The 24,787-nt window shown below is 51.9% G+C and overlaps 2 protein-coding genes across 5 annotated transcripts; one reads left to right on the top strand and one right to left on the bottom strand.

Moving 5' to 3' along the window:
- Nucleotides 1-6,897: 6,897 nt before the first annotated feature.
- Nucleotides 6,898-10,251, top strand: NHP2 (NHP2 ribonucleoprotein). The gene is made up of 4 exons (XM_004759035.3): nucleotides 6,898-7,168; nucleotides 7,248-7,317; nucleotides 9,203-9,308; nucleotides 9,903-10,251. Exons 1-4 carry the CDS (start codon nucleotides 7,003-7,005, stop codon nucleotides 10,026-10,028), a joined length of 468 nt encoding a protein of 155 aa, XP_004759092.1. The 5' UTR covers nucleotides 6,898-7,002; the 3' UTR covers nucleotides 10,029-10,251.
- An 845-nt stretch (nucleotides 10,252-11,096) lies between these two features.
- RMND5B (required for meiotic nuclear division 5 homolog B) lies at nucleotides 11,097-24,427 on the bottom strand. Of its 4 annotated transcripts, none has more exons than XM_013059717.2 (11): nucleotides 24,050-24,427; nucleotides 20,828-20,919; nucleotides 19,453-19,603; nucleotides 15,437-15,582; nucleotides 15,172-15,312; nucleotides 14,561-14,661; nucleotides 14,226-14,392; nucleotides 13,187-13,352; nucleotides 11,965-12,067; nucleotides 11,710-11,864; nucleotides 11,097-11,623 (listed from the first exon to the last, which is right to left on the bottom strand). In XM_013059717.2, the coding sequence occupies exons 3-11, from the start codon at nucleotides 19,589-19,591 to the stop codon at nucleotides 11,560-11,562; spliced, it is 1,182 nt and encodes a 393-aa protein (XP_012915171.1). In that variant the 5' UTR covers nucleotides 19,592-19,603; nucleotides 20,828-20,919; nucleotides 24,050-24,427; the 3' UTR covers nucleotides 11,097-11,559. The 4 variants fall into 4 exon arrangements, with proteins under 4 accessions (XP_012915171.1, XP_012915170.1, XP_004759100.1 ...); XM_013059716.1 differs by lacking the exon at nucleotides 24,050-24,427 and adding an exon at nucleotides 23,836-24,043; XM_004759043.3 differs by lacking the exon at nucleotides 20,828-20,919 and having other exon boundaries at nucleotides 24,050-24,426.
- Between the last annotated feature and the right edge of the window lie 360 nt (nucleotides 24,428-24,787).

Here is a 24,787-nt window from a genome sequence, read left to right as displayed (position 1 = left end):
CTGCCCCGGCTGGCATTTTGCTTTCAGATTTCTCATCTCTAGAATGGCCTGAAGATATGTCTGTGCTGTTTTAAGCTACCTGGTTCGTGGTGCGTTGTCAGACCAGCCCTAGGAAGCTAATTCTGGGACCCAGTCCATCCTTTCCCAGTCCCTGCTTATTGACAGGATGGATACATCCCGCTCCCCACCACTTCCCCCAGCCCTGCCACCTATCAGTGAGGGAGGAAGGAGATGGAGGCCCACTCCTCACATTGGAGGGTTCAGAGCAACAGTACGGATGGGGTCCCTGACCCCCACCTCTTCTAGTCCTATCGGCCCCTCTCTGTCCTTATAGTGAGGGGCCCACCTGTGCATAAGAAGATGCCCCAAGGCAGATGTCTTCAGTCTGTCCACACCCCAACCACCCATGCCTCGGCCGCCCTTCAGATCTAGGGGGACAGTTTCCCTCTGAAGAGGAGATTGGGGGAGAGGGCTGAGCAGGTCCTGCTAATGGACTCAGGGACAGCCAGAGGATTGTGGGTGAGGGGACCTGAGCTCCAGGCCTTGGTCCCTAAGGTTTCCTCACCCCAGTGCTCCAACATCAGGCCCAGAAGGGAACCTGGCACATGGTCAGCCAGAAGCCTGAGAGCACCCTGGGGGTGCTTTCCTGGTGCTATCTCTCTCCTTCCATCCTCATCTGATTTCAAAGGCAGAAAAACCAGAAGCACAGTGAAGTTAGACAATGTGCCCAGGGCGGGGGGAAAAGCTGATAACCTGTCCACCCGGGATTCAAATCCTAGCCTGTTTGATGCCCAGGCCCTTCACCTCTCCCCATATCAAGCCTTTCCCTGGGCTTGGTTTTACTTTTTATATATATATATATATATATATATATATATATATATATATATATTTTTTTTTTTTTTTTAAAGATTTTATTTATTTGACAGAGAGAGATCACAAGTAGGCAGAGAGGCAGGCAGTGAGAGAGAGGAGGAAGCAGGCTCCCCATTAAGCAGAGAGACTGATGCGGGGCTCGATCCCAGGACCCTGGGATCATGACCTGAGCTGAAGGCAGAGGCTTAACCCACTCAGCCACCCAGGTGCCCCTTTATTTTATATTTTTAAAATTTTATTTAGGGGTGCCTGGGTGGCTCAGTTGGTTAAGCAGTTGCCTTTGGCTCAGGTCATGATCTCAGAGTTCTGGGATTGAGCCCCACATCAGGCTCTCTACTCTGCTGGAGAGCCTGTTTCTCCCTCTCCCACTCCCCCTGCGTGTGTTCCCTCTCTCTCTCTGTCCAAAAAAAAAAAAAAAAGAATCTAGTACACCACAGAGGAATTTTAAATGAATGCACGGCTCAAGTAAGAATTCAGTAGATCAGTAGATAGCATCAGGACAGTGGCTGAGCCATCTGGAAGAAAATCAAGCTGGAGCCCAGCTTTGCTCCAACATCACTTTAAACCCGATGGATCAAACATTTTCATATAAACAGTGAAACCACAAGAGCACTAGAAAACTCTCCTCAAAGTACTAAAAGCTTTTCTAAAGTGGCAAGAGACAAACCCTATAGAAAAACTGGACAAGAATAGCACACAAAAGAGCTACAAAAATATGAAATATCCAGCTTTCCTGAGAACTAACGAAATGTAAATGAACATGAGACACCATTTGTCCCCACTGGATCATCACCAAGCTCCTTCCTTCTCAAAAAAGTTGCTAAAACCCAGTCTTGGCAAGTGTTGGCAAGACACTGTTCCGAGCCATTGTAAATCATACCTCTGTAGAGGATACTGGGTAATACAGCAGATAGCAAATTTTAAGTGTTAGGAGTTTCTCCTGGAAAGACTCACAAAAGTACCAAAAGTATAATATTCACTGCAATCTCACTCAAAATAGTAAAAACACTAAAAACAAACTAGTCCATTGGTAGGGGCTCCTTAAATAAATTATGGAAATCAGGGGTGCCTGGGTGGCTCAGTTGGTTAAGTGTCTGCCCTCAGCTTGGGTCATGATCTTAGGGTCCTGGGATCGAGCCCCGCATCAGGCTCCTTGCTCAGCGGGGAGTCTGCTTCTCCCTCTGCCACTCTCCCTGCTTGTGTTCCCTCTCTCTCAGTGTCAAATAAAATCTTCAAACAAACAAACAAACAAAAATTCATGCTCAAGGGGCACCTGGGTGTCTCAGTCAGTTGAGGGTTGGGGCCTCAATTTCATCTCAGGTCATGATCTCAAAGCCATGTCTTGGGGCCCAGAGCTCAGTGGGGAGTCTGCTTGAGATTCTCTCTCTCCCTCCATCCATACTCCCCCCTCGTGCACATGTGCTCACCCTCTCTCCTGCTCATAAATAAATAAATCTTCAAAAAAGTCTTCCTCTGCAGAGAAAGGGAAACCTTTCTACCACTGTTGGTGGGAATGCAAACTGGTGCAGCCACTCTGGAAAACAGCATGGAGGTTCCTCAAAAGTTGAAAATAGAACTGCCCTATGACCCAGCAATCGCACTACTGGGTATTTACCCTAAAGATACAAACGTAGTGATCCGAAAGGCCAAGTGCACCCGAATGTTTATAGCAGCAATGTCCACAATAGCCAAACTATGGAAAGAACCTAGATGTCCATCAACAGATGAATGGATAAAGAAGATGTATAGTATTCATCTACACAATGGAATACTATGCAGCCATCAAAAGAAACAAAATCCTGCCATTTGCGACAATGTGAATGGAACTAGAGCGTATCATGCTTAGCGAAATAAGTCAAGCAGAGAAAGACAACTATCATATGATCTCCCTGATATGAGGAAGTTGAAAGGCAAAGTGGGGGGGGTTGGTGGGTAGGGAAGGGAATAAATGAAACAAGATGGGATCGGGAGGGAGACAAACCATAAGTGACTCTTAATCTCACAAAACAAACTGAGGGTTGCTGGGGGGAGGGGGGTTGGGAGAAGGGGGGTGGGGTTATGGACATTGGGGAGGGTATGTGCTATGGTGAGTGCTGTGAAGTGTGTAAACCTGGCGATTCGCAGACCTGTACCCCTGGGGCTAATAATACATTATAGGTTAATAAAAAATTAAGAATTTTTTAAAAAAAAAGTCTTCCTCAATTTAAAAATGGGCAAAAGATCTGAACAGACATTTCTCCAAAGGAATGCAAATGGCTTATTGGAAAGTTGCTCACGATCATTAGCCACCAGGGAAATCCAAATGAAAACCACAGGGTGATTGAATTTCACAACCACTGGAATCACTACAATAAAAAAGTCAGATAACATCAAGTGTTGGTAAGAATTAGGGAAAACTGGAATGCTCATATGTTGCTGCTAGGGACAGAAAATGGTGCAGCTACTTTGGGAAACAGCTTGATGGTTCCCCAGAAAGTTAAACATAGAAGAATTCTAATTCTAGGTGTATATCCAGGAGAATTGAAAGCATATGCCCACACGGAAACTAGAAGCACTATTCACAATAGCCAGAAGGTAGAAACAACCCAGTCACCCATTAACTGACAGACGGATAAAATGCAGAACATCCATACAGTGGAATTTTACGTAATAATATTCACACATGCTGATACCTGCTGCAATGTGGATGAACCCTGAAAACATTACGCTAAGTGAAAGAAGCCAGACACAAAGGCTTCTTTCGAAAGGATTCCCTTTCGAAGGCATGCCCAGAACGGGGAAATCTATAGAAACAGAAAGTAAATGAGGGGTTGCTTCCAGCTGGGGAGGCTGAGGGGGTCAGAGGGTAATAACCACTGGGTGCAGGGGTTTTTTAGTGAAGGGGTGAAAATGTTCTCAAATCAATTGTGGTGATGTCAGTGCAACTCACAAAATATACTAAAACCACTGATTTGGGGGTGCCTGGGTGGCTCAGTCGTTTAAGTGTCTGCCTTCAGCTCAGGTCGTGATCTCAGGGTCCTGGGATGGAGTCCTGCATAGGGCTCCCTGCTCAGTGGGGAGTCTGCTTGTCCCTCTGCCTCTCCCCCTGCCTGTGCTCTTTCTCTCTCCTAGTCTCTCAAATAAATAAGTAAAATCTTAAACACACACACACACACACACACTGATTTGTACACTTTAAATAGGCAACCTGTATGGTATGTGAATTTCATCACAATTAAAAAAAAAAAACACCCTCCCCAGCTTTTCAAAAGATGGGACCTTAGTGCATCTGGGTCTAGCTTTCTCACTTTACAGACAAGGGGCTGAAGCTGAGAGACTTTAAATGAATTGCCCAAGGTCACTTGTCCTTCAGAGCCCTGGTCTACTGCCCATTGGGCATAGCCATATTGTCTCACCCAGTCTACACTGCTTCAAGTGAGCTCCAATAGTCGTTAGAACAAAATCAGCGAAGTCACAGAAGCCACTTCACACTCAGCACAGAGGTCTGAGCCTGGTTTTAAAAATACAGGGGGGTGGGGTGGGGAAGGGACCTGGATGACTCAGTGGTTTAAGCATCTGCCTTGGGATTGGCTCTGGTCATGAGGGGCCTGGGATCAAGCCCCACATCGGGCTCCTCCCTGCTCAGCGCAGAGCCTGCTTCTTCCTCTCACTCTGCTGTTCCCCCTGCTTGTGCTTTCTGTCTCTCTGTCAAATAAATAAAATCTTTTAAAAAAAAATGCATGGTGGGGCACCTAGGTGGCTCTTCCGGTTAAGCATCTGCCTTCAGCTCAGGTCATGATCCCAGGGTCCTGGAATGGAGCCCCATGTCCGGCTCCCTGCTTGGTGGGGAGCCTGCTTCTCCCTCTCCCTCTGCAGCTCCCCCAGGTTGTGCACACACTTTCTCTCCCTCTCAATCTGCCAAATAAATAAACAAAAAATCTTTAAAAAAAAATGCATGGTGTAGTTGAGTGAGGACGTATCCCAGGGCACAGAGTGTAGGCTTGCAGATAAGTGGACCTGGATGGGAATCTAGCTTCGTGTGAGCAGGACTGAGCTATTTAGCCTGCGAGCCTCCATAAGTTGTGAATAACAAAGGTATTCTTTGTGAAGAAAGGATGAAATACTCCGTGTAATGTGCTTGGCACATACGTGTTGACTTCCTTCCTCCTCCGGCCCTATACGAACAGGGAGACCTTGGTAAGGTGAGTGAAGCAAAATTTCACTTGAATCAGGTTTCCGGGGGATGGAATTCTCTGCTGGCTGGAGTTCATCCTGCCCCATGCACACATCTTCCCATGGTACCTCTTTGTGACCCTGACCTTTATCAGCGGTCTGACATGGCTGATAACGTTCACAGGAACACCACTCAGAACCAGGACTAGAGAAACAACCTTCAGGAGCACCTGGATAGTTCCAGCGGCGAAGTGGCTGCCTTCCACTCAGGTCATGATCCCAGAAGCCTGCATCATGGGTTCCCTGCTCAGCAGGGGGTCGTCTTCTCCCTCTCCCACTCCCCCTGCTTGTATTCTCTTCTCGCTGTCTCTCTGTCAAATAAGTAAATAAAATCTTAAAAAATTTTTTTTTAAAAATTCCGAAGTGAGAATACAAATTTTGTTTACTTTCAAACTGTTTTTTCATTGCTTACAGAACTCATTTGCATTGTTCAATTGACGTATGTTTCTGTTTCTCTTTCTTTCTTTCTTTGTCAGAGAGAGAGAACACAAGCAGGGGGAGCAGGCAGAGGGAGAAGCAGGCTCCCCGCTGAGCAGGGAGCCTGATGTGGGACTTAATCCCAGGATGGTGGCATCAAGACCCGAGCCGAAGGCAGCCACTTAACCGAGTCACCCAGGCGCCCCTGACATACGTTTCTATTTGTGAAAATTATTTGGGGTCCAAGGTTAGGATGGATTGGCTCCCGATTTTTCTCATTGAAATGCAAAATAGAAAAATCCGACTTGTTTTTTATTGAACGACTTTGCACTTGGTTCCAGGGTTAAAAGTTCAATTTTTAAATTGGCTTAACAAATCCATTCTCCCAAGGGCCACCTGCATACTCCTACTAAAGTTCCACTTACCGGCCTGTCCCGCCAACCACCGCAAAAATGTCAGGCCTACTACACCAGGTCAAAGGCAGTTAATTCGTAGCAAAAATATAATCCCTAACCATCCAGTTTTCCAAGACACGGTGGAAGAAACTAGCCAGACGTACGAGATCCACGCCAGTCTGGTCCGGCTCACCTCCTCGGCGTCCGCATCTACTAACTCTCTAGGGTTACCTGCAGAGGGGGCGCCTGCTCGCAGCTGTCCCCCACCGCGCCCCGCAGCCCAGGGCCGGCTCCCCCAGTGTTCCCGGGGGAGGGGGGGCTCACGCTCTCCGCCCCTACCCCGCCCCCCCCGGCCGGCGTCTCAGCCAGACCTTGGATTGTGCGTAAAGCCAGGCAGCCCTGGGAACTAGGAGGAAAACAAAGGGGCAGGGGCTGTCGGCGGGGACCGCAGTTTCAGGTAAGGCGGCAGAAGGGACCCACTCTCGGGGCTAACATGAGAGCAGGTCGCTGCGGGAAGAGAGGCGCTCGTGAGTGGGGCGGTGGGGAGCACAGAGTGTGAGCACCCACGTTAGAACGCAAGTAGCCCTTAGCCGCGCAGGGCTCACTTCACCTTGCCACCTGCGGCACCTCGCCCAGGACCACGTGACGGTCAGATCCCTCCCAGGTTTAGAATCCCCTTCTTCCGCTCCGTCGCAGACCCCGCCCCTCAGGCAGGAGGATCCTGACGTGGTTACGCCCCCACCGCCACCGCCTCCTCCTCCGCTCCCAGTACGTGCGGGGCGGGGCTCTCCGACCAGCCCCAGCCTGCAGCCTGGTTCCTTCCCGCCCTCGCCGGGCCCCGCCCCCCGCCGGGCCCCGCCCCCTGCCTCCGAGTCCTCTGGACGAGTCCCTCCTCTGAAGTGCTCCGCCCCTCCGCCCCCCGGTCTGTTTGTAAGGAGCTGAGCCTCAACGATTGGTTGGAGTCAGAGACTTCGTTCCCTAATTGGCTGCGGTGCACGGCCGGCTTTCCGCAGGACGCGATGACCCAGAAGTGGTTCTGAGGCCCGGGCCGCGTGGAGCCCCCACCGCCGACGCGAGCTACCTAGTTGCCGCGGCCGCCGCGATGACCAAAATAAAGGCAGATCCTGACGGGCCGGAGGCTCAGGCGCAGGCGGAGGCGTGCCTCGGGGAGCGCACTTACCACGAGCTGCTGGTGAACCTGAACCCCATCGCGCAGCCCCTGGCCTCTCGCCGTCTCACGCGGAAGCTCTACAAGTGCATCAAGAAAGGTGCTGCGGCCGCCGCGGAGGCCGGTGGTGGCGCGGGCGGCGGGCCGAGGCCCCCCGACTGACTTCTCTGTCGTTGCAGCCGTGAAGCAAAAGCAGATTCGGCGCGGGGTGAAGGAGGTTCAGAAGTTTATCAACAAAGGCGAGAAAGGGTAAGCGCCCCCCACCCCGCTCGGCGCGTTTTGCGACTCTGGACGGTAGCACGGGTTTCCCCGCTACTCGGGAGGTGCTCGGGAAAGTCCTTGGAGGTGATCCGGCCCCGGGTGGGTTCCCTCCCGTACACGTCGCTCGCCAGGGCTCGGAGGAACGCTACCGGGAAAGTGAGTTCCGGGGAAAGCGCGCCGAATAAGGCAGCTCGCGCAGGGTCGAGCCCAGCGGCCTCCATTCATGGAACGTCCTGAGAGGACTGCGAAGGGCTGTACAGGCTGCAGTGAGAATGCCTTCACGACCTCGTTCTGGCCCCCAGGCCAGGCAATAAACCCTTCCGAGGACAGGACGAAGCCTCTCGGTGCTTCACGTCTTTAAGTATGCGCTGCATTGTTGGTGCTCAAGAGCGGAGTCTCGCTGGGGGCTGTGATGCACAGTGGGAAGTCTGGTCTAGGGTGCGGGGCTTTCTGCCAGAAGATACTGGTCCCAGGCTGGAGAGAGGTAGTGGTGGACAGAAGCCTGGCCTTCTCCTGGAGCTTCCTAAGCCATGGTAGACTGAGTTTTTGTACTCAGAGCTCTGCCGGCCACCGAGGGTTAAAGCCAGGGAATGACATGATTACCTTTACCCTCGTGAAGAGTTTTCTGGCAACTGGCGGGGGGGGGGGGCACAAGCAAATTGAGCTAAGAGGCTGCCCCAGTGTAGGACAGGTGATGGCGATGGCAATTAGGTTATTGGTGGCTGAAACAGAATTAAAGAGGATGAATCTGAGAGGACTTTGGGACTTGGAATGAGGAGGTCTGGATTCCAGCTGAGCAGAGGGCCCCTTTAGAGGGACCCGGCTTTGCGTGGGAAGATCATGAGTTTGCTGCTGTTTAGATATGGGACACACAAACACACACACACTCCCTGGCCCACTGGCAGAACTGTCAGATAGGCAGATGGCCACACAGACTGGAGGCTTGGAAGGGAGAGGCCAGGCAGAGAGAACAGATTTGGGATTTATGCGCACATACATGGCACCTGACGCCGTGGCTGTGGCCCAGGTCAGCCAGGGAGAAGGTGCAGCCAAGGGTCAGGTTGTAAGGAGCACCAGCACTGAAAGGACACTTGAAGGGGTGCCGGCAGAGGACAGCCTGGAAGACAAAAGGAAACCTAGGAGAGTGGGCCCAGTACAGGGAACTAAGAGCTCTTTCCTTGTGTTTGTCTCTTGCCCCTCTCTGGACAATATTCTTCCTTGGTGTGTTTAGGATTCCCAAGGCCCTTGCCCCAGAGCCCTGACACCTTGCCAGGCAGGAGTCCTACCTGATGGCTCTCTGGCGTGCCTTCATTGCTTCCCTGTGACTCTTGGGACAAGCTCAGGCTTCCCAGCCTGGCACTGAAGGCCCCGAGGTTCTGCTGCTGCCAGTTTCTCTAGCCTCCTTGTCCGTCCCCATCACTTCCCTGGGTTTCAAAGCCATCCCAGGCCCCCATCAGCCAGCTCCTGGGTATGCGCAGTCATTCTGATTCTCTCAGTCTCAGATGCTTTCCCCTCCTCCAGCCCCTCCAAAGGCTGCCTGACACCTTCTTCATTAAGCTTTCTGATCCAGAGTTGCCTCCTGATTCCTTTTTTGGCTGGCTCTCACTCCTTGGTGTCACTTCCATACCTCACCTGTCCCAGTGGAATCCCACTTGTCACCTGTGTGGGCTATTTATTTACTTCTTTGCCAAGAACTAGGGCTCACCTCCCCAGAGGAAGTGATCACCAAACAAATTTGCATGCACTTTCAGAAGGTGGGAGATTCGCATTTGGGGTCCTTGAGGGTTGGGGGGCCATCTTCTCTGTCCAGAGGTAGCACTTTCAACTGAAAGAGGGAATGAGCAAGTTAGAAATGGTGTTTCTCTCACTATAGGATCATGGTTTTGGCAGGAGACACGTTGCCGATTGAGGTATACTGCCATCTCCCAGTTATGTGCGAAGACCGGAATCTGCCCTACGTCTATATCCCCTCTAAGACGGTAAGGAACACATGCCCGCCCCCACCCCTCCCCGATCTTGGTCATAACTGGAGAGGGTCTGGCATCAGGTTGGTCCAAACAGGCCACAGTGGAGAAATGGAAGCTTTGGAGTTGAGACTGATCTGAATGGATTCTTTGCTCTGCTGGTCCCTGGCTCAGTGTCCTTGGAAACTGGGAATCCCCGCCCTCGTGGACCATGGGAATGAGAAAGGAGGTATACGAGGATGTGCTCTGGATGTGCTCTGTCCATGCAGTTGCTGAGCCCGTGTTAGTCCTATTAGGTGGTTGCAGTGCTTGGGGAAGTGGGGGCTGTTCAAGGGACTGGTAGCTGGCCTGATTCTCACATAGAGATGAGGAGAACATAGGCCCTGGCTTGGGCAGCAGCCTCTGAGGCCAGAAGTTCATTCACGCTTGCTACGGGGCCGTGTAGGCCCACTGTTGCCAGCCCACAGCTTGAAAGTTGGCAGATGGGACATGGACTGAACTGCACGTCTGAGGGCTGGATGAAGCCAGTGGGTCAGGGTTTTGTGACTCCCTGGCATACAGGTGGTGCCGCCTTTTCCCCCACATGGCCCTTCTTGCCTTCATCTACAGGACCTGGGTGCAGCCGCGGGCTCCAAGCGCCCCACCTGTGTGATCATGGTCAAGCCCCACGAAGAGTACCAGGAGGCTTATGATGAGTGCCTAGAGGAAGTGCAGGCCCTGCCATCCCCGATTTGAAGGACCTGGGAACCTGCTCCGGAAGCTGCAGGGCTGGTGGTGGGCCAGCTCTCTGCCCCTGATCGCCCGTGCTCGCACCTCTTCCTGGGCCCCCTGCGGCCCGTCTTCCTCCCAGGCCACTCCTCCAGCTCTTCCAGGAAGGCAGAGCTGCATCTTCTCCCTTCGACACCAGTGCAGACGGTCTCCAGAATGGAGTGTGGGGGAAGTAAATGCTAAGACTAAAGTGTGGTGAGTCTGTGGGTGTTTTTTCGGTGGCAGCTGCTGGTGGGGCCAAGGAGGTGGTAGGCAGGAGAGAGTGGAAGCAGCCTTTCTCACCAGAGAACCCAAAGGACTCCGAGGGTGTTTGGTGCTGCTGCTGGGCCGGCGAGGCTGGTCCCAGACTCCAGCTGAGAACAGACTCTGCTGCCCACCCCCAGCTTCCGCCTCCCACTAATGGGAGCTGTACCATAAGGCTGCTGGCAGACCCCATGCACAGAAGCCTACGGCTGGTGTTGGGGACACCCCCATTCCTCTTTCCTCCTTCCCCTGCCCCTAAGGGGCTGAAGTGCCACTGGGAAACTTCTGGAAACAATTTAGTCACATACATAGGACATTTGAAGTACACATATGAAGCTGAAGATGAACCCCAGGCCAGCTCTCCTGCTCGCCATAATGACCCCAGTGACCCAGGCCCTTCAAGCATCTCAGGCTTCAGGTGCCTTCCTGCTCTCTAAGGCCCAGCACGGGGCTTAGTGGGGACACACAGCAACCAAGCTCCAGGCACCGTGGAGTCAACCGCAGAGAGCTTGGAATGGAGGGTCCGATCCAATTTCGATTCCAAACTCTCCTTTATAATCTCGGAGTCCCGTAGGGCAAGTCAGCGCACCTTCCGAGATCCTCGAGCACTAGTTCCCAGTAAGGAGGGTATAGGACTGGATATATTTTTGTGTAAAAGCCTCTGGCCCAGGGTCTGTTGGGACACCCCTGGGCCTTTTTGTCACCTAGCCAGAGATGCCGCATGCTGAGTTCTGTCTGGGTGTGGTGGGCGTGCAGTAATTCCTGTCAGTGAAGCCAATAAGTCAGGTAAAGTAAGGAGAAGGCCTGTGAATATATTTGCTCACTTATAAAACCAGGGCAGTGGGTTTGAACCCAGACTATTTACAGTGGGGAATGGATACATACAGTCATGAAGAAGAACCACGGCTCAGGCGCCAGGTGCTGGCAGGACTGGAAGCGACCTGGCTGGGGCAGGGTCAAAAAGACGTCTGCATAGCTGGCCAAGTGCTTTGCTGCTGTTGACTGCTACGAAGTCACTGGCATACAGAAACAGGGCAGCCGCAGGAGGACAGAGGCCTGTGTCCCTACCCTTCCAGCCAAGGAGCCAGCTGCCCAGCACAGATGGGCTCCTCTCCCTTCTTGGCCTCTGTCCATGGTGGTGCTCAGCATTTGTTCTGAAATGAACCACAGTCTACTGAAGCCAACCACCCCCAAGGAGACAGAGCAAGGCTCGTGGGTGGAAAACCCCTCCGACAAAGTTCCTTCAAGGCAGGTATCAGAATATGATGCGTTTGCCATCTGCTGGGTTCTGCTCCATGGGACAGTAGGGACACTTCAGCCTGCAGAGGGAGGAGAGTGGAGAATGTCTCAGGGGCTGGCCAGCAGGGGAGCCGAGCCAGGATGGGGCAGTTCATGGGGAACTTACTTTCCTCCATTAATGAGCTTGTTGAGGGCGTCCCGGGAGATCACGTGGCCACAGATGAGCTTGATGGGAGGGTTGGAATCGGAGGTCTGCTGCCGGAGGATGGGGCAGGCGAACACTGAGTGGTACCAGCACTTCATGCCGAGTTCGATCTCAATCTGGGGAGGCCAGAGGAGGGGTGAGTCCCACTGCCAGCTGTGGCTGCCCTTCCCAGGGCCTTCTTGCCTGCCCTCCACAGCCCCCTGCGCCAGGCCTCACCGGTAGCTCATCCTTGTGACTCCAGACCCCCGTGCACTGCCTCTGCTCAATCACAGCCTTGATGTTCATCAGCACAGGCAGCGCCACACAGCCAGAGGCAAAGCTGCGGAACAAAGAGCAAGGGCTGCAGTGGCCCAGACCCAGAGCCCGGCACACCGTCCTCGGCCTGTGTCTTAGGGTGGGGTTCTAAAGTGGCACATGTCAGACTGGTCCTTGAAAGTCTCCCCAGTCGCTCATAAAGTGCCACATAGGTAGTTAAGTGTGTCCGACTCTGGAGTCATTCTAATGTACCCCTGAGTTTGACGACCTATGGGAAAGACAAAAGAAAGATCCAGGGGGCAGATACCAGCTCGTCCAAACCACTGGAATGCCACTGGTGTGATGGGGACAGTGATCAGCTTGAAAGCGCCCCAGCCTGTCCGCTCCACCCTGCTGTCATGCCCCTCTGTGATGGGTCATCATCAGTGAGGGCACTTAGACCCCAGGCAGATCCTAATCTCACAGGGACTCCAGCAGGGGCGGGGCATTGACTGGCTGGGCTAAATACCTATGCTGCGCCCAAGAACCGTCCTGAACTGTCCCTGGTGTTCTGGCCGGGTAACACTATTTTTTAACCAGAATCCTTCCTGGAGTGAGGCAGGAGGGGACGTGCCATTCCACTGTGGTGCAGGGTGGGATTCTGGGACCAGGTCCACGGGCTCTTTATTCCCCATCAGGCCCTGGGTAAGTCCACGCTTGCCAGGGGCCTGCGTGTTTTCTCATCTGTAAACCAAGCGTAACTACCTGGAATTCCCAGGGCTTCATGGAGTCCTGAGAACATCACGGTAAAGGAGCCTCCCAAGGGAAAGGTCTCCACACATGCTACCCAGGCACTTCCCATTCTCTCCGATGGCCGGTGGTCGGAGAGGTGGCCAGGCTGCAGAGGCTCCTGTGGTAAGTCAGGGCTGAGGTGGTAGCAGCACAGAGACCTTATTCAAAAGACCTTACAAAAAGGGAACCTTGACCCCACCACTGACTGCAGCGACGTCAAGCCACAACTCTTCCTAACCTCAGTTTCTCCAGCTGTGAAAATCAGGTAACTCCTACCCAGAAGCATGACTAAGAGAGCCAATTTTGGTCTGAAACAACCAAGTACTGCCCCAGGCACACAGAATGGCCTCCACAGACTGTTTCCCTTGAAACTACTCTCCCACTCGCGCTGCCCCCATGGGGCTGCCAGTACCTGACACTGAGGGGTGACTCCACCGACAGCCCCAGCAGGGAACAAGCATCCCTGGTAAAGGTCTCGCAGATCTCTGCCCAATGGCTGTTGTCCAGGAGGTGGCAGTAGGGCGACTTCTCCAAGCCCAGCCGCAGGTACACCAGGCTGCCCATCATCACCTGGATCTCTGCGGAGCAACCAGGCACAAGTCAGGGCAGCAGGGGAGCGGGCTGGGGCAGCGGAAGGGCAGAGGGAGAGCAGGCTGGGCCCCTCGGCTCCCAGGCCCCAGAGCAGCAGGACCAGCCTGCAGAGATAACCTCAGGCAAAACTGGTTTTCGATAAAGTCCAATGTGGAGGCGGAGTCTCGGGGCTGCTGCTGCTGCAGGACAAGGACAAGCATCAGCCACAGTCCGACATTCTCTTCCATCCTTCCAAGTGCACTGAGGAGCGAGTCTCAGGTTGGTGCTCACGTTTTTCTTCTCCAACACTAGCTACTCTCCCTTCTAAAAAGCTCTCAGATGGTATCTAGATTTACTAACAGTGCTTGGTTTTTATGATTTCACAAAATGTGAGGTAATAAACAGGAAGAGTGGAGCTAAAGAACCAGTTACTACGGGTAGGAGTGGTTACTAATGGCGAGCATCTGGAAGGGGAGACTCTAGTCACAGCAGTCTGGAGATGCTGGTGGGATGGAAGGAAGCCGTGGAGAGGCGCCGAGTGAGTCTTAAGGAAACGAGTGGGCTGCTGCTAGGTGGGAGAGCTCAGGGCTGAGGCGCAGGGGCGCACATGGCCCCGTGTGCTGAGTGCTGGTTTGGCACATGGAGGGTGTGCCTGGCCTGAGACAAAGCTGGAAGGGTATGGCAGAGGGGGATGCGGGGTGCAGGGGGAAAGTTCACCTGGGAGGCTCTGAGGGAGGGCTCAGAGTTCTCAGGTTGGGGAAAGGCATCCTGGTTACAGCTCCTCAGGCGGGGCAGGAACTCATACCCCAAGCCCTGACCCCTGCTAACGCTGACACCCACCGGAGCCCGGCAGCCCAGAGCCCAGCCCCCTGAGTACTCACCTCGCTGGTGCAGCCGAGCAAATGGCTGAAAGTGCCGGGCATAGCTGAGGGCCTCGAGCTGCTTCTCAGGGCCGCCTGCCAGGAGGCGGATAAAGTGTAGGCGGTGCAGCTTGAACTCCAGGGAGCTGTTGAGCTCGAGCAGGCGCTGCCTGTGGGAGACGGCCCATCTGGGAAGAAAGGGAGCTCGTGGGGCAGGAGAAGGGACCCTGGTTGAGCCGGGATGGAGAGGTGGGCTCCAAAAGCCCAAGGGCTGGAGGCATGTCAAGTACACCAGGTGATGGGAAGACCATAGATGGGCCCTGTTCCCACATTAGCCCACCTGAGGGCCTACTTACTCCAATGCCGGCCCTAGGTCTTGTTCGTGCAGAGCTTCCAGGATTCGATTCAACTCAAGGAAAGGCTGCTTAAAGTCCAAGTCCACGTTCAGTGTTGATTCCTGTGGGGAGAGTGCAATCCCACTGCTGGAGGACTGTGTTTCCAGAATATTCCAGTTATGGAAGGCTGAGTGTTGCGGGCTGGCCTCCTTGGAGTACAGACTACAAAACCCACCCCCGCCCCAGGATCTTAGAGACCTGTGTTGAGTAGCATGGTAAGAAAGTTATTCTTCAGTCCTCTTAATCATATTGAAAAAATACCCTTACTTCTACTGCTCGTGTGTTTGTAACACTTAACAAGTGCCACTCTGTCATGTTACTAATCTCCCTTTTTAAGAAAGTGGTATCAGGCCTCAACTCAGAACCCTGACGGGCAACGGACCCCAGCTAGAGGTTAATGACTTTACTTGCCATCGTATATATTTGTGGAGCTAGCTTCTACTGATGGCAGGGACAATGATTTCCCTTCTAAAATCAGTGTATAGAAAGCATGACAGGAAGCAAATCGAAAGCCAACCATGAAACAGAAGCAGAAGAGGCTGCTTCTAGCACCTTTGCAGAGAGGCCATTACCTGGCATAGCTCCTCGGCAACGCTGAGCATGCCTTGCTGGTACAGGTGCTCCACGATGGCTGTCTGCAGGATCTGCTGCTGCTTCTCCCTCGAGTCCCACACTGCGTCGGAGACCACACCGCAAATCTCTGAGTCAAAGTTCTGCCGAGGACAAGAGACAAGGCTCTGTGACTCAGCGTTCTCATTTCCTGCGGAGCAACCCCCAGCCTCAGACACCAGCCCTGGGGTTCACCCACCCCCCGCCCAAGGCTGCTCACACACTCACCCTGTCGATGGCTTTGCCCACTCGGGAGACGCTGCTGTGAATGTCCTTATGGTCCAAAGCCAGCTTCTGCACAGTGTCTTTGATCTTCCGGCAGCACTGTGACATCACCAGGGAGAGGGTGGCTGACAGAGGGGTTCCCTGGAGAGCTACAGGGAAACACTGGCGGTGAATCAGGACACAGAGCAGCACACCTGGGCCCTCCTGGCTCTCTTCTCAACACCAGCCTGGAGGCCCAGGACGCAGCCCCAAACCCCAGGGTGAAAGACCCCGGCTTCTGTCCCAGGTCCTGCCACTCTTTAACTGCCTGCCTTGGAATTGGTCAAGTGGGCCAAGTGGCTTCATCTCTCTGTTCATTCATGCGGTGAAAGGACCTGCCCTGTCTGTTGCTGTGAAATGTAGATGATTTGGCACGTCCTATGGGAAAGTACTTTATTTTAGCTTCTTTAATCCTCCCCACCATGCTCTGCAGTGGACACTGTTAGTATCCTGTCCTGTAGCTGGGGAAGCTGAGGCCATGACTTGCTAGGTGACAACAATGACAGAGCTAAAACACCTTCTCACCACCACCACACCAGACGGCTCTTCACTGTCTTGAGTCAGATGCCACATGCAAGGCGGCTTTGGGTCATAAGGTACTATCCCCATGTTAGTGCCTCTTACCAACCCAGAGATACTGCCAGGGAAGTTCAGGATATTTCTGGCTCAGGACTCCCAGCCTGCAGTGGTTTCCACTGCCGCAGCTGGGCTAGAACCAGACCCACTTCCAAGAGCACATGGGACTCGGAAGAGAGGAGGACAGACAGAGCATCCACCCCTTCCTCCAGCCCAGCACCAGTGCACCTTCTTTAGATGGCAGCGCCTTGGTTCAGGGAAATAAAAGTGACCCAAGAGAGCCAGGGAGGGTCTCAGCTCCAAGACCAGAAGCCCTGGAAGAGACATGCATTCTACCAAGTCACTGAACACACAGAATGGGAACGGGAGCTGCTGGAGCACCGGGACCTCCTCGGGTCGGGGGGCGGGGGGGCACTGCTCCTAGAATGAGGACAGTGTAGACTGAGAGGATCACACAGGCACTTGGATCCAGGGGGGCCTGGACATTTCAGTCACCTGAGTCCATGAATCCAGTGTCCCCCACTCCCGCCTGTTCATTTAAGCTGGTCTGAGCTGGGTTCTGTACCTGTAACTGAATGCCTTCTGACAAATACCACCAGGAAGTGGGGGTGGGGCCTCACACAGGGAGATGGGCAGCCCCCCCCAACACCTTTCTATTAAAGTAAGCTCCATGCCCACCATGGGGCTTAAACTCATGATCCCAAGATCAAAGATCAATCTAAGACAAATTAAGGATCAAAATAAAGAATAATAGTAATAAATTATAACCCAATGAATAAAATAAGAATCTATGTGGTGTGAGGGTGCCTGGGTGGCTCAGTGGGTTAAAGCCTCTGACTTTGGCTCAGGTCCTGATCCCAGGATCCTGGGATCGAGCCCCACGTCAGGCTCTCAGCTCCACAGGGAGCCTGCTTTCTCCCTTGTCTCTCTCTGCCTGTCTCTCTGCCTACTTGTGATTTCTCTCTCTGTCAAATAAATAAAATCTTAAAAAAAAAAAAATAAGGTAAATTTTAATTATAGATCAACTTAAAAAAGGACATAGGAATCAGGGGTGACTACTGGTCAAATCTAAGACAATTTAAGGATCAAAATAAAGAATAATAGTAATAGATTATAACCCAATGAATAAAATAAGAATCTATGTGGTGTGAGGGCGCCTTGGTGGCTCAGTGGGTTAAGCATCTGCCTTCGGCCCAGGTCATGATCTCAAGAGTCCTGGGATCAAGCTGCACATTGGGCCCACTGCTCAGCAGGGAGCCTGCTTCCCCTACCCGTCTCTGCACCTGTCTCTATGCCTGCTTGTGATCTCTCTCTCTGTCAAATAAATAAATAAAATCTTAAAAAAAAAAAAAAAAGAATCCACGTGGTGAACTGACAGTAAGGGAAAAAGCAAAGTTTAATGCCAACAACGACAGCTGATCCTTCAACAATATGGGGGTTAAGGGCACCACACCATGCACAATCAAAAATATGTATGTAACTTTTGACTCCCCAAAAATGTAACTAATAGCCTTCTGGTGACCAGAAGCCTTACACAGAACACAGTCAATTGACACATACTTGGTATGTCACCTGTGTTATGTACCGTATTCTTACAATAAAGCTAAGAAAAAGACAATGTCATTGAGAAAACAATAAAAAAGAAAATACATTTACAGTTCTGTACTGTATTTACTGAAAAACAAATCTGCATGTAAGTGGACCCACAAGATCAAACCTATGCTGTGTAATGGCCAATATGAAGGAATGACAGAGCAGGAAAAGTCACCCATGTTGCTTTCTAATAACTGATTGAGGCAAGAAATCATCCCTGGATCAATTCGCTCAAGTACAAGAAAGTGCATATTTACATAGGCTCAAAGCATCTCCCCTCAAATTTCTTACTAATAAACTGTAAAGAAATGTTTTTTTTTTTTTTTAAGATTTTATTTATTTATTTGACAGACAGAGATCACAAGTAGGCAGAGAAAGAGGAGGAAGCAGGCTCCCCGCAGAGCAGAGAGCCCGATGCGGGGCTCAATCCCAGGACCCTGGGATCATGACCTGAGCAGAAAGCAGAGGCTTTAACCCACTGAGCCACCCAGGTGCCCCTTAACTATAAAGAAAAGTTAATTTTACACAAGGAGAACCTGGCCGACACCATCTTAACCAAGTGATCACAGTTCACATCACCGATCAGGGAAAACGAGCTGACACCTTGTACCTCCGGATATGATGCCCTGAGAACCAGATCACTTCCAAAGGACTCTGCTGCCCAAGATGCAACACCTGGGTGAGGAGGAGGACACAGCAGGCAAGCCCAAAGCAAGAGATAGTCTGTAAATTCGTTGGCCTTAGTGCTCTGAAAATGTCAGTGTCATGAACGACAAAGGCAAGTGGGAGAACTGTCCCAGGTTAAACAACCAAAGATGAGACATGAGAAACTACACGCAGCACCTGATTTTGGATTGGATCCTAGAATGGAGAATAAAATTAAAATCTTTTATGAGTGGCGCCTGGATGGCTCAATCTTTAAGCGTCTGCCTTTTGCTTAGGTCACGATCTCAGGGTCCTGGGATCGAGCCCCGAATTGGACTCCCTGCTCAGCAGGAAGCCTGCTTCTCCCTCTTTCACACCCCCTGATTGTGTTCCCTCTCTCACTGTCTATCAGGTAAATCAAAATCTTAAAAAAAAAAAAAGTGGTTTATGAAAACTACTGGACAGTGACAAAACTGAAGAACTGAACTATATTTATTACATCATAATACTGCATTAATGTTTAACTTCTTGATTTAATAATTATACTGTATTTATGTAAAAGAATGCCCGTGACCTTAGGAGATATACACTGAAAGTTTAGGGGCAAAGTGGTATGATAGCTGCAACTTACTTTCAAGTGGCTAGAAAGTAAGAGTAGGCAAGAGAAGTGATAAAGCCATTATGGCAATATATCAGCAGTCAATGTTTTCTATAAATCTGAGATGATCTCAAGGTGTCTAAAAATTCAAAGTAGAAAAGCAAATGGAAAACAAAACATAAAATGAAAATAATCTTAGGTAAACTAATAATTTTTTAAAAAATATTTTTATTTACTTCATGAGAGACAGAGAGAGGGAGAGGGAGGAACGGACTCCCCGCTGAGCAGGGAGCCCGATGTGGGACTCAATCCCAGGACCCCAAGATCATGACCTAAGCTGAAGGCAGATGCTTAACAGAGCCACCCAGGCACCTGGTAGGTAAACTAATAATTTCTGTTGGACTTTTTGAAATAAATTAGAATGACTCCCATTATCCCACTGAAGGAGGCCTCCACATCCACAGACTAATGTCCAAACTGTCATCCTTCTAGGAGCCTGTCACCTAGAGGCCTTGGGGGCTCCCAGGCTCCTGGGGAGGCAGAGCAGGGGCTGGAGGGGGGCACTCACCTGCGCTGGCCAGCTCAGCCCGCAGCTGGCCCACATAGTGTAGGAGCTCCTCCAGGCTCTGCTCGCAGTGCTGCCCATAGGTCAGGAACTTCTGCAGGACCTTGTCCACCTCCCTTTCCACACTCGCACACTGCTCCATGGTGACCTCTGCCTGTGGGCGGGAGGGGTCAGCTGCATCAGGCCCCACCTGGGCTGGGGGTGGGGGGCATGCTGCGGAGGGCTCCCAGATCCCCCTCACCACACCCATGTCATTTATCAATACTCAGCAATTCCTGGCTTAACACGGGTGTCCACGGCACCCATCACCCCGAGCCACGGTACCCCAGAGAGACCAGGCAGGCATAAGGACAGATGTTTTAAATCATGGTGACAAAATTACTGTTCCCAACTCTTTTCATTCTATAATCTCTTTTTAATCAGAAGAGAGAGCAGGCCTCACAGAGTCCTCAGCAGGCAATACTGTCTACTAGAAATATGTTTGAATACCGCCTATTTTCATATCTCATGTATGTTAAGCACCTTCTCTTCAATTAGTGGACTTGGTTTTCCACACACTACAGTGATAGAACCCCCGAAGGCAGCCCCTGAATGGCCAATAACTGAAAACACAGCCTAACGAACAGGTGCCGAGCACGTGGCCCTGATAGGCTTTGTCCACCATTCCAGCCTCAGTCTCCCCTGCTGCTCACCCTGTGTCTGGCCAACCAGAACCGCTGGTCCCTCCCAGCTCCGGGCTCGGGTTCATGTGTCTTCCTCTCCCAGATATGTCGTCAGCCCTCCCCTTGTCAACTGCTCAAGAAGCCGGCTTATCCTTCCCGGGTCAGCCCAGAGACCACCTCCTCCAGCAGTCATCCCTAGCCTGCTGCCACCGCACTCCTTCCACTTGGCACCCCTCTGTTTCAGTTTTGATCACTGGGTAAGGACCAATCTGAGGGGCCACCTCCCCCACCAGACTAGAACGTCTCTGGTTATAACGCACGCTTCCCTCCTCGTTACGCCACTGAAAAGAAAGCTGACTTCTGGTCCCACCACAAGGCGCCCTTCCTAAATTCCTTCCACTCTGGGGCACTGCTCCCCTCTATTTCAGAGCAGCCTTTGATGGTGACCATGTGAACACCCCTCAAAATGCTGGTGACAGACTTCCCTTCCTATATTTTCATCTAAAGGATTTGAAATTAAGGATTCTCTCAAATGTTCAAATCTGGCCAGCTGTCCATTGTTTGTCTCAAAGAAGGATCCAAAGTAATATCAGAAGACTTCCATGGCCAGTGTGACCACTGGGATGCTCCCAATTTCACCAGATTCCCCATTCCCACCAGCACCACCAGTCTTGGCCTCAACCTCCCGGCCCAGCCTACAGCCACCATCTCCTTACCAGATGAGGGATGAACGATGGGGAAATGGCAACCCAGGACCTGAGATGTGTTTCTGCCCTCTCTCCTTAAGCTGATGTCTTCATGCTACAATCTGTAATCATAATCATGATGTCCAGAAGACATGCCTTCCTCTTCATGACCCCTGAGCAAATACCCTATAACTGAAAATGACCCACGATGGGCAAAATACACCAGGGACTCCTGTCTGAAACAGTGTCATAATAATAATCACTACTGCCATTATTAGTTAACATTTCATTGGGGCTTATTATGTGCCAAGCACCATTCTAATGATGCTGCATGCATCAACTAATTTACTTAATTCTTACCAAAACACTATGAGGTAGGTACAGTTATTAGACCCAGTTTATAGATAAGAGAATGAGACACAGAAAGATTAAATAACTTGCCCAAGGTGACACGGCTGGGAAAGGGAGACCTGGGGAAGTGAAGCCAGGCCTTCTGGCTCCAGAGCCCTTCTCTGAAGCACTCTGCATCACATTACTCTCTGCACCAGCTCAACAGCCCACCACCTCACCAGGAAGGGAAAGCGGCCATTATCTGTGGTTGGAGGAAGTATATAGCAGCGATTAATGAAGACAGGAAACAGAAGTCAACCACAGAGCCTGTGAGATGATCACCTAGGAAAGCTGGCAGCACAAGAGAAATGTGTGCCAAGAGTCTGGGCCCCAGATCACAATTTATCAAATAGAACTATAGCTCCAGAAAGGTCAGGACTTCACCAAGGTCAGACTGTCCCTGTCAACACCAACTAAAAAGGATGGTATCAGGGAACCCTTTAATATGTCTTTAATATGTCCAAGACATCTTGGACATATTAAAGAGCTCACAAATGGGACACTTGGGTGGCTCAGTCGGTTAAGCATCTGCCTTCGGCTCAGGCCATGATCTCAAGGTCCTGGGATCCAGCCCCATTGAGTTCCCTGCTCAGTGGGTAATCTGCTTGTCCCTCTCCCTCTGCTCTTTCCCCTACCCATGTTTGTTTCCGCTCTCTCAAATAAACAAAATCTTAAAAAAAAAAAAAGAAAAAAGAAAAGAAAGAAAAAGCAAGCAAGCAAGCAAGCAAGCTGGGGAAGGAGATGCATTTGAGGATTTTTTTTTTGAAGTTTTTATTTATTTATTTGACAGACAGAGATCACAAGTAGGCAGAGAGGCAGGCAGAGAGAGAGAGGGAGAAGCAGACTCCCCACCGAGCAGAAAGCCCAATGTGGGGCTCGATCCGGAGATCCCAGGACCATGACCTGAGCGGAAGGCAGCCACCTAACCAACTGAGCTACCCAGGTGCTCCTAGGGTGTGTCTTTAAAAAAAAAAAAAAAAAACTCTGCCTAAAACAAAAGACACATGCAAACACATCAGTAGTTTCCTATGGTGGGTGGAGGAGAAGAATGGAGATAAAAGCGAATACATCAATAAATAGAGAAGAAACAAAGGCCCTGCCTGAATCAATTAAATGTATAAGGAATTGAGAAGTCTGACTAGCTCAATAAACATCTAAAATAAAATTAAGAAGCTGGGAAACCTTGCAAGTATCCCACTCAGAAAATCCAGGAGGCTAACTCAGTCTGTCCATGGTGAGCCGCTCTGCTTGAACCCCACTGGGTCATCCTCACCAGGCACTAGGGTGGATGAGTGTGTGAGTCTGTCTGTGACAACTTCATGATGAATCCAGTGGAATTTCATGTCCATTTCAAGTCCTCCTCCCCCAGAAATGTACCCCATACATTTCTGTATAGAAATGACCCACCAGCAGGATCCCTCCAAAACAACACATCAGATGCTGTCACCCCTTGACTCAACACTGCATGGCTTGACACACAACCCCTGTGTGATTACACATTGAGTCCTCTGCTCTGTGTCCTTGGCTCAGTGGCACAGTAACTGCCCGTCAACAAGTCTCCCCTGAGTAGACAGTAACCTGCTCAGGCCTGGCCAGTTTTCTCCTCTTTCTCCCCACAGTGCCCAGCCCAGGGCCTGGGCCTCATCCACAGGGGGTGTTCAGTGAATGCTTGCTGATTAAATGAGCATCTACTTCCTAAATGAGCATCTACTTCCTCTGGGGCTAGAAGGCTTGGGCTCAAACCTGCAGGGGGGAAATGACAGGAAGAGACAAAACTGAAGTATTAACCCCCCCACTAAGGCATGCATGGGTTTTGTCCCCAGACTTTGGCATCCTGAAACAGAAGGGTCCCTTCTGGGGCTAAAGGGAAGAAGTTTGTGCAAATCGCAGACACAGAACTGGACACAGACACAGAAATCAACAGCCTCCAATGACCCATTCTCCACTCTGGCCACCACTCCTCTGCTTAAAACCCAATAGATTCTTACTGTACTCAGCAAAAAATCCCCCCTCCTTTTTAAAAATTTGTTTTTTTAGTATTCTCTGCACCCAACGTGGGGCTGGAATTCAGGACCCAGAGATCATGAATCCCACGTTCTCTGTCTGAGCCAGCCCAACGCGCCCCCACCTTTTTATGGCCTCAGAAGCTTTACTGAAGTCGACTCCCAACCACCCCTCCAGCCTCACCTACCACTCTCCCCCTCACTGGCCACACTCCAACCACACTAGCCTCTTTCCTGTCCTTGACAGTTTATTTCTGTCTCAGGGCCTTTGCACAGACCGTTCCCTCTGCCTGATACACTCCCCTCCGAAATCTTCCCAGAACTGGTTCCTTATCAGGGTCCAGTGTCCATGTCAACTCTTCTGAGATCTGTCTGACGCTGGCCCCTCTGCTCCACTCCCACGCCAGACACTCCACCTTATCACTGTTCCTTTTCTTCACCGCACGTCTCTAGTTGAAGTTTCAAATCTTTCTTCTGTCATTAACCAAAACTGGAGAGAGGGCAAAGCCCACCATTTTCCCTAGGCTGCAGCTTCTGCTAGGAGCTTCACCTGCATTAACGTGCAAATGACTGGCAAACTCCGCCTCATCCTTCCAAAGACCCTATCGAATGCCCTGTCTGGCCCCCTCATCCACACCGGGTTACCTCTCCAGTTCCTGGTCCCCACGCCCTAGGACTGAGGAGAAAGCCAGTCCAGGGGCAGGCTGGGGCCGCGGCTTGGTGGTGGGGGAGGTGCTCCGGAGAAGGCCCGGGACCTGGGAGTCCGGCCGAGATGCCGCCCCCCGCGCCCCCGTCGGCAGTCCCGGGGCACCTCGCCCTCCGCCCGCACCTCCCGGCCCGGAAGCCAGTCAGTTCTCACCTGGTCCCCGCAGCTGGGACCTTGACTTCCGGCGCGTCTGTCATCGGAACCGGAAGCCGCGACGGTTGCTCGCCGGATCTGGACCCGCCCACTCACGGCCGCGCGGAGGGGTGGCCGTCCCGCGGAACAGCGGCTTCCGGTCCGAGCGCCGCGCTTCTCCCTGCCGCGCAGCTAGAGTGGAGTCGCCTGAAGGAACGCGGCTGCGGCTGGAAGCCCGGCCTCCCGCCCTTTGACTGTCGCCCGCGGGCTTCCCCGGGTACCCACAGCCTCAGGCCGCGACCATCCATCCCGGCCGGAAGGAACCGGGCCGACCCACGTGCGCGTCCGCGGGGGTGCGCGGGCCTCGGGTCCCGCTTCCCTCTCCTCCCCGAGATCCCAGCGCCCCACCTCCGCTCTCAGAAACCGAAACCCGAAAGGACTGTGCCTTCCCCGCGCCCCGCCTTTCGCCCTCCTGCAGTGAAGACAAACCCAAACTGCAGAGTGCATGCTAGGGGTCCAAGGGTTCAGTTTTCCTGCTATGGCTCCTTGGTGCCTTCTTTGAAATTATCAGCTGATCCTTAAAAGAAAAGTCGTTTTTTTCTACCCGGCCTCGCTGGTCCCCTAAGCCTGTACTTGATCTACCCACTGGGTATTCAACAGAAGGATTTTGCTGGGGGTCCCAGCCTCTGTCTTACCGCCCTCCCTGACGGACCTCCTTGGTGGCTGTCGGGGGGATTGCATAACCGTTTTTGTTTGTTG

This window comes from Mustela putorius, unplaced genomic scaffold (assembly GCF_011764305.1).
Source record: "Mustela putorius furo isolate JIRA1106 unplaced genomic scaffold, ASM1176430v1.1 tig00003923_pilon_pilon_pilon, whole genome shotgun sequence".
Classification (NCBI taxonomy): domain Eukaryota; kingdom Metazoa; phylum Chordata; class Mammalia; order Carnivora; family Mustelidae; genus Mustela; species Mustela putorius.
Note: the sequence above shows the minus strand (reverse complement) of the source record. Positions and strands in the feature narration are given on the sequence as shown.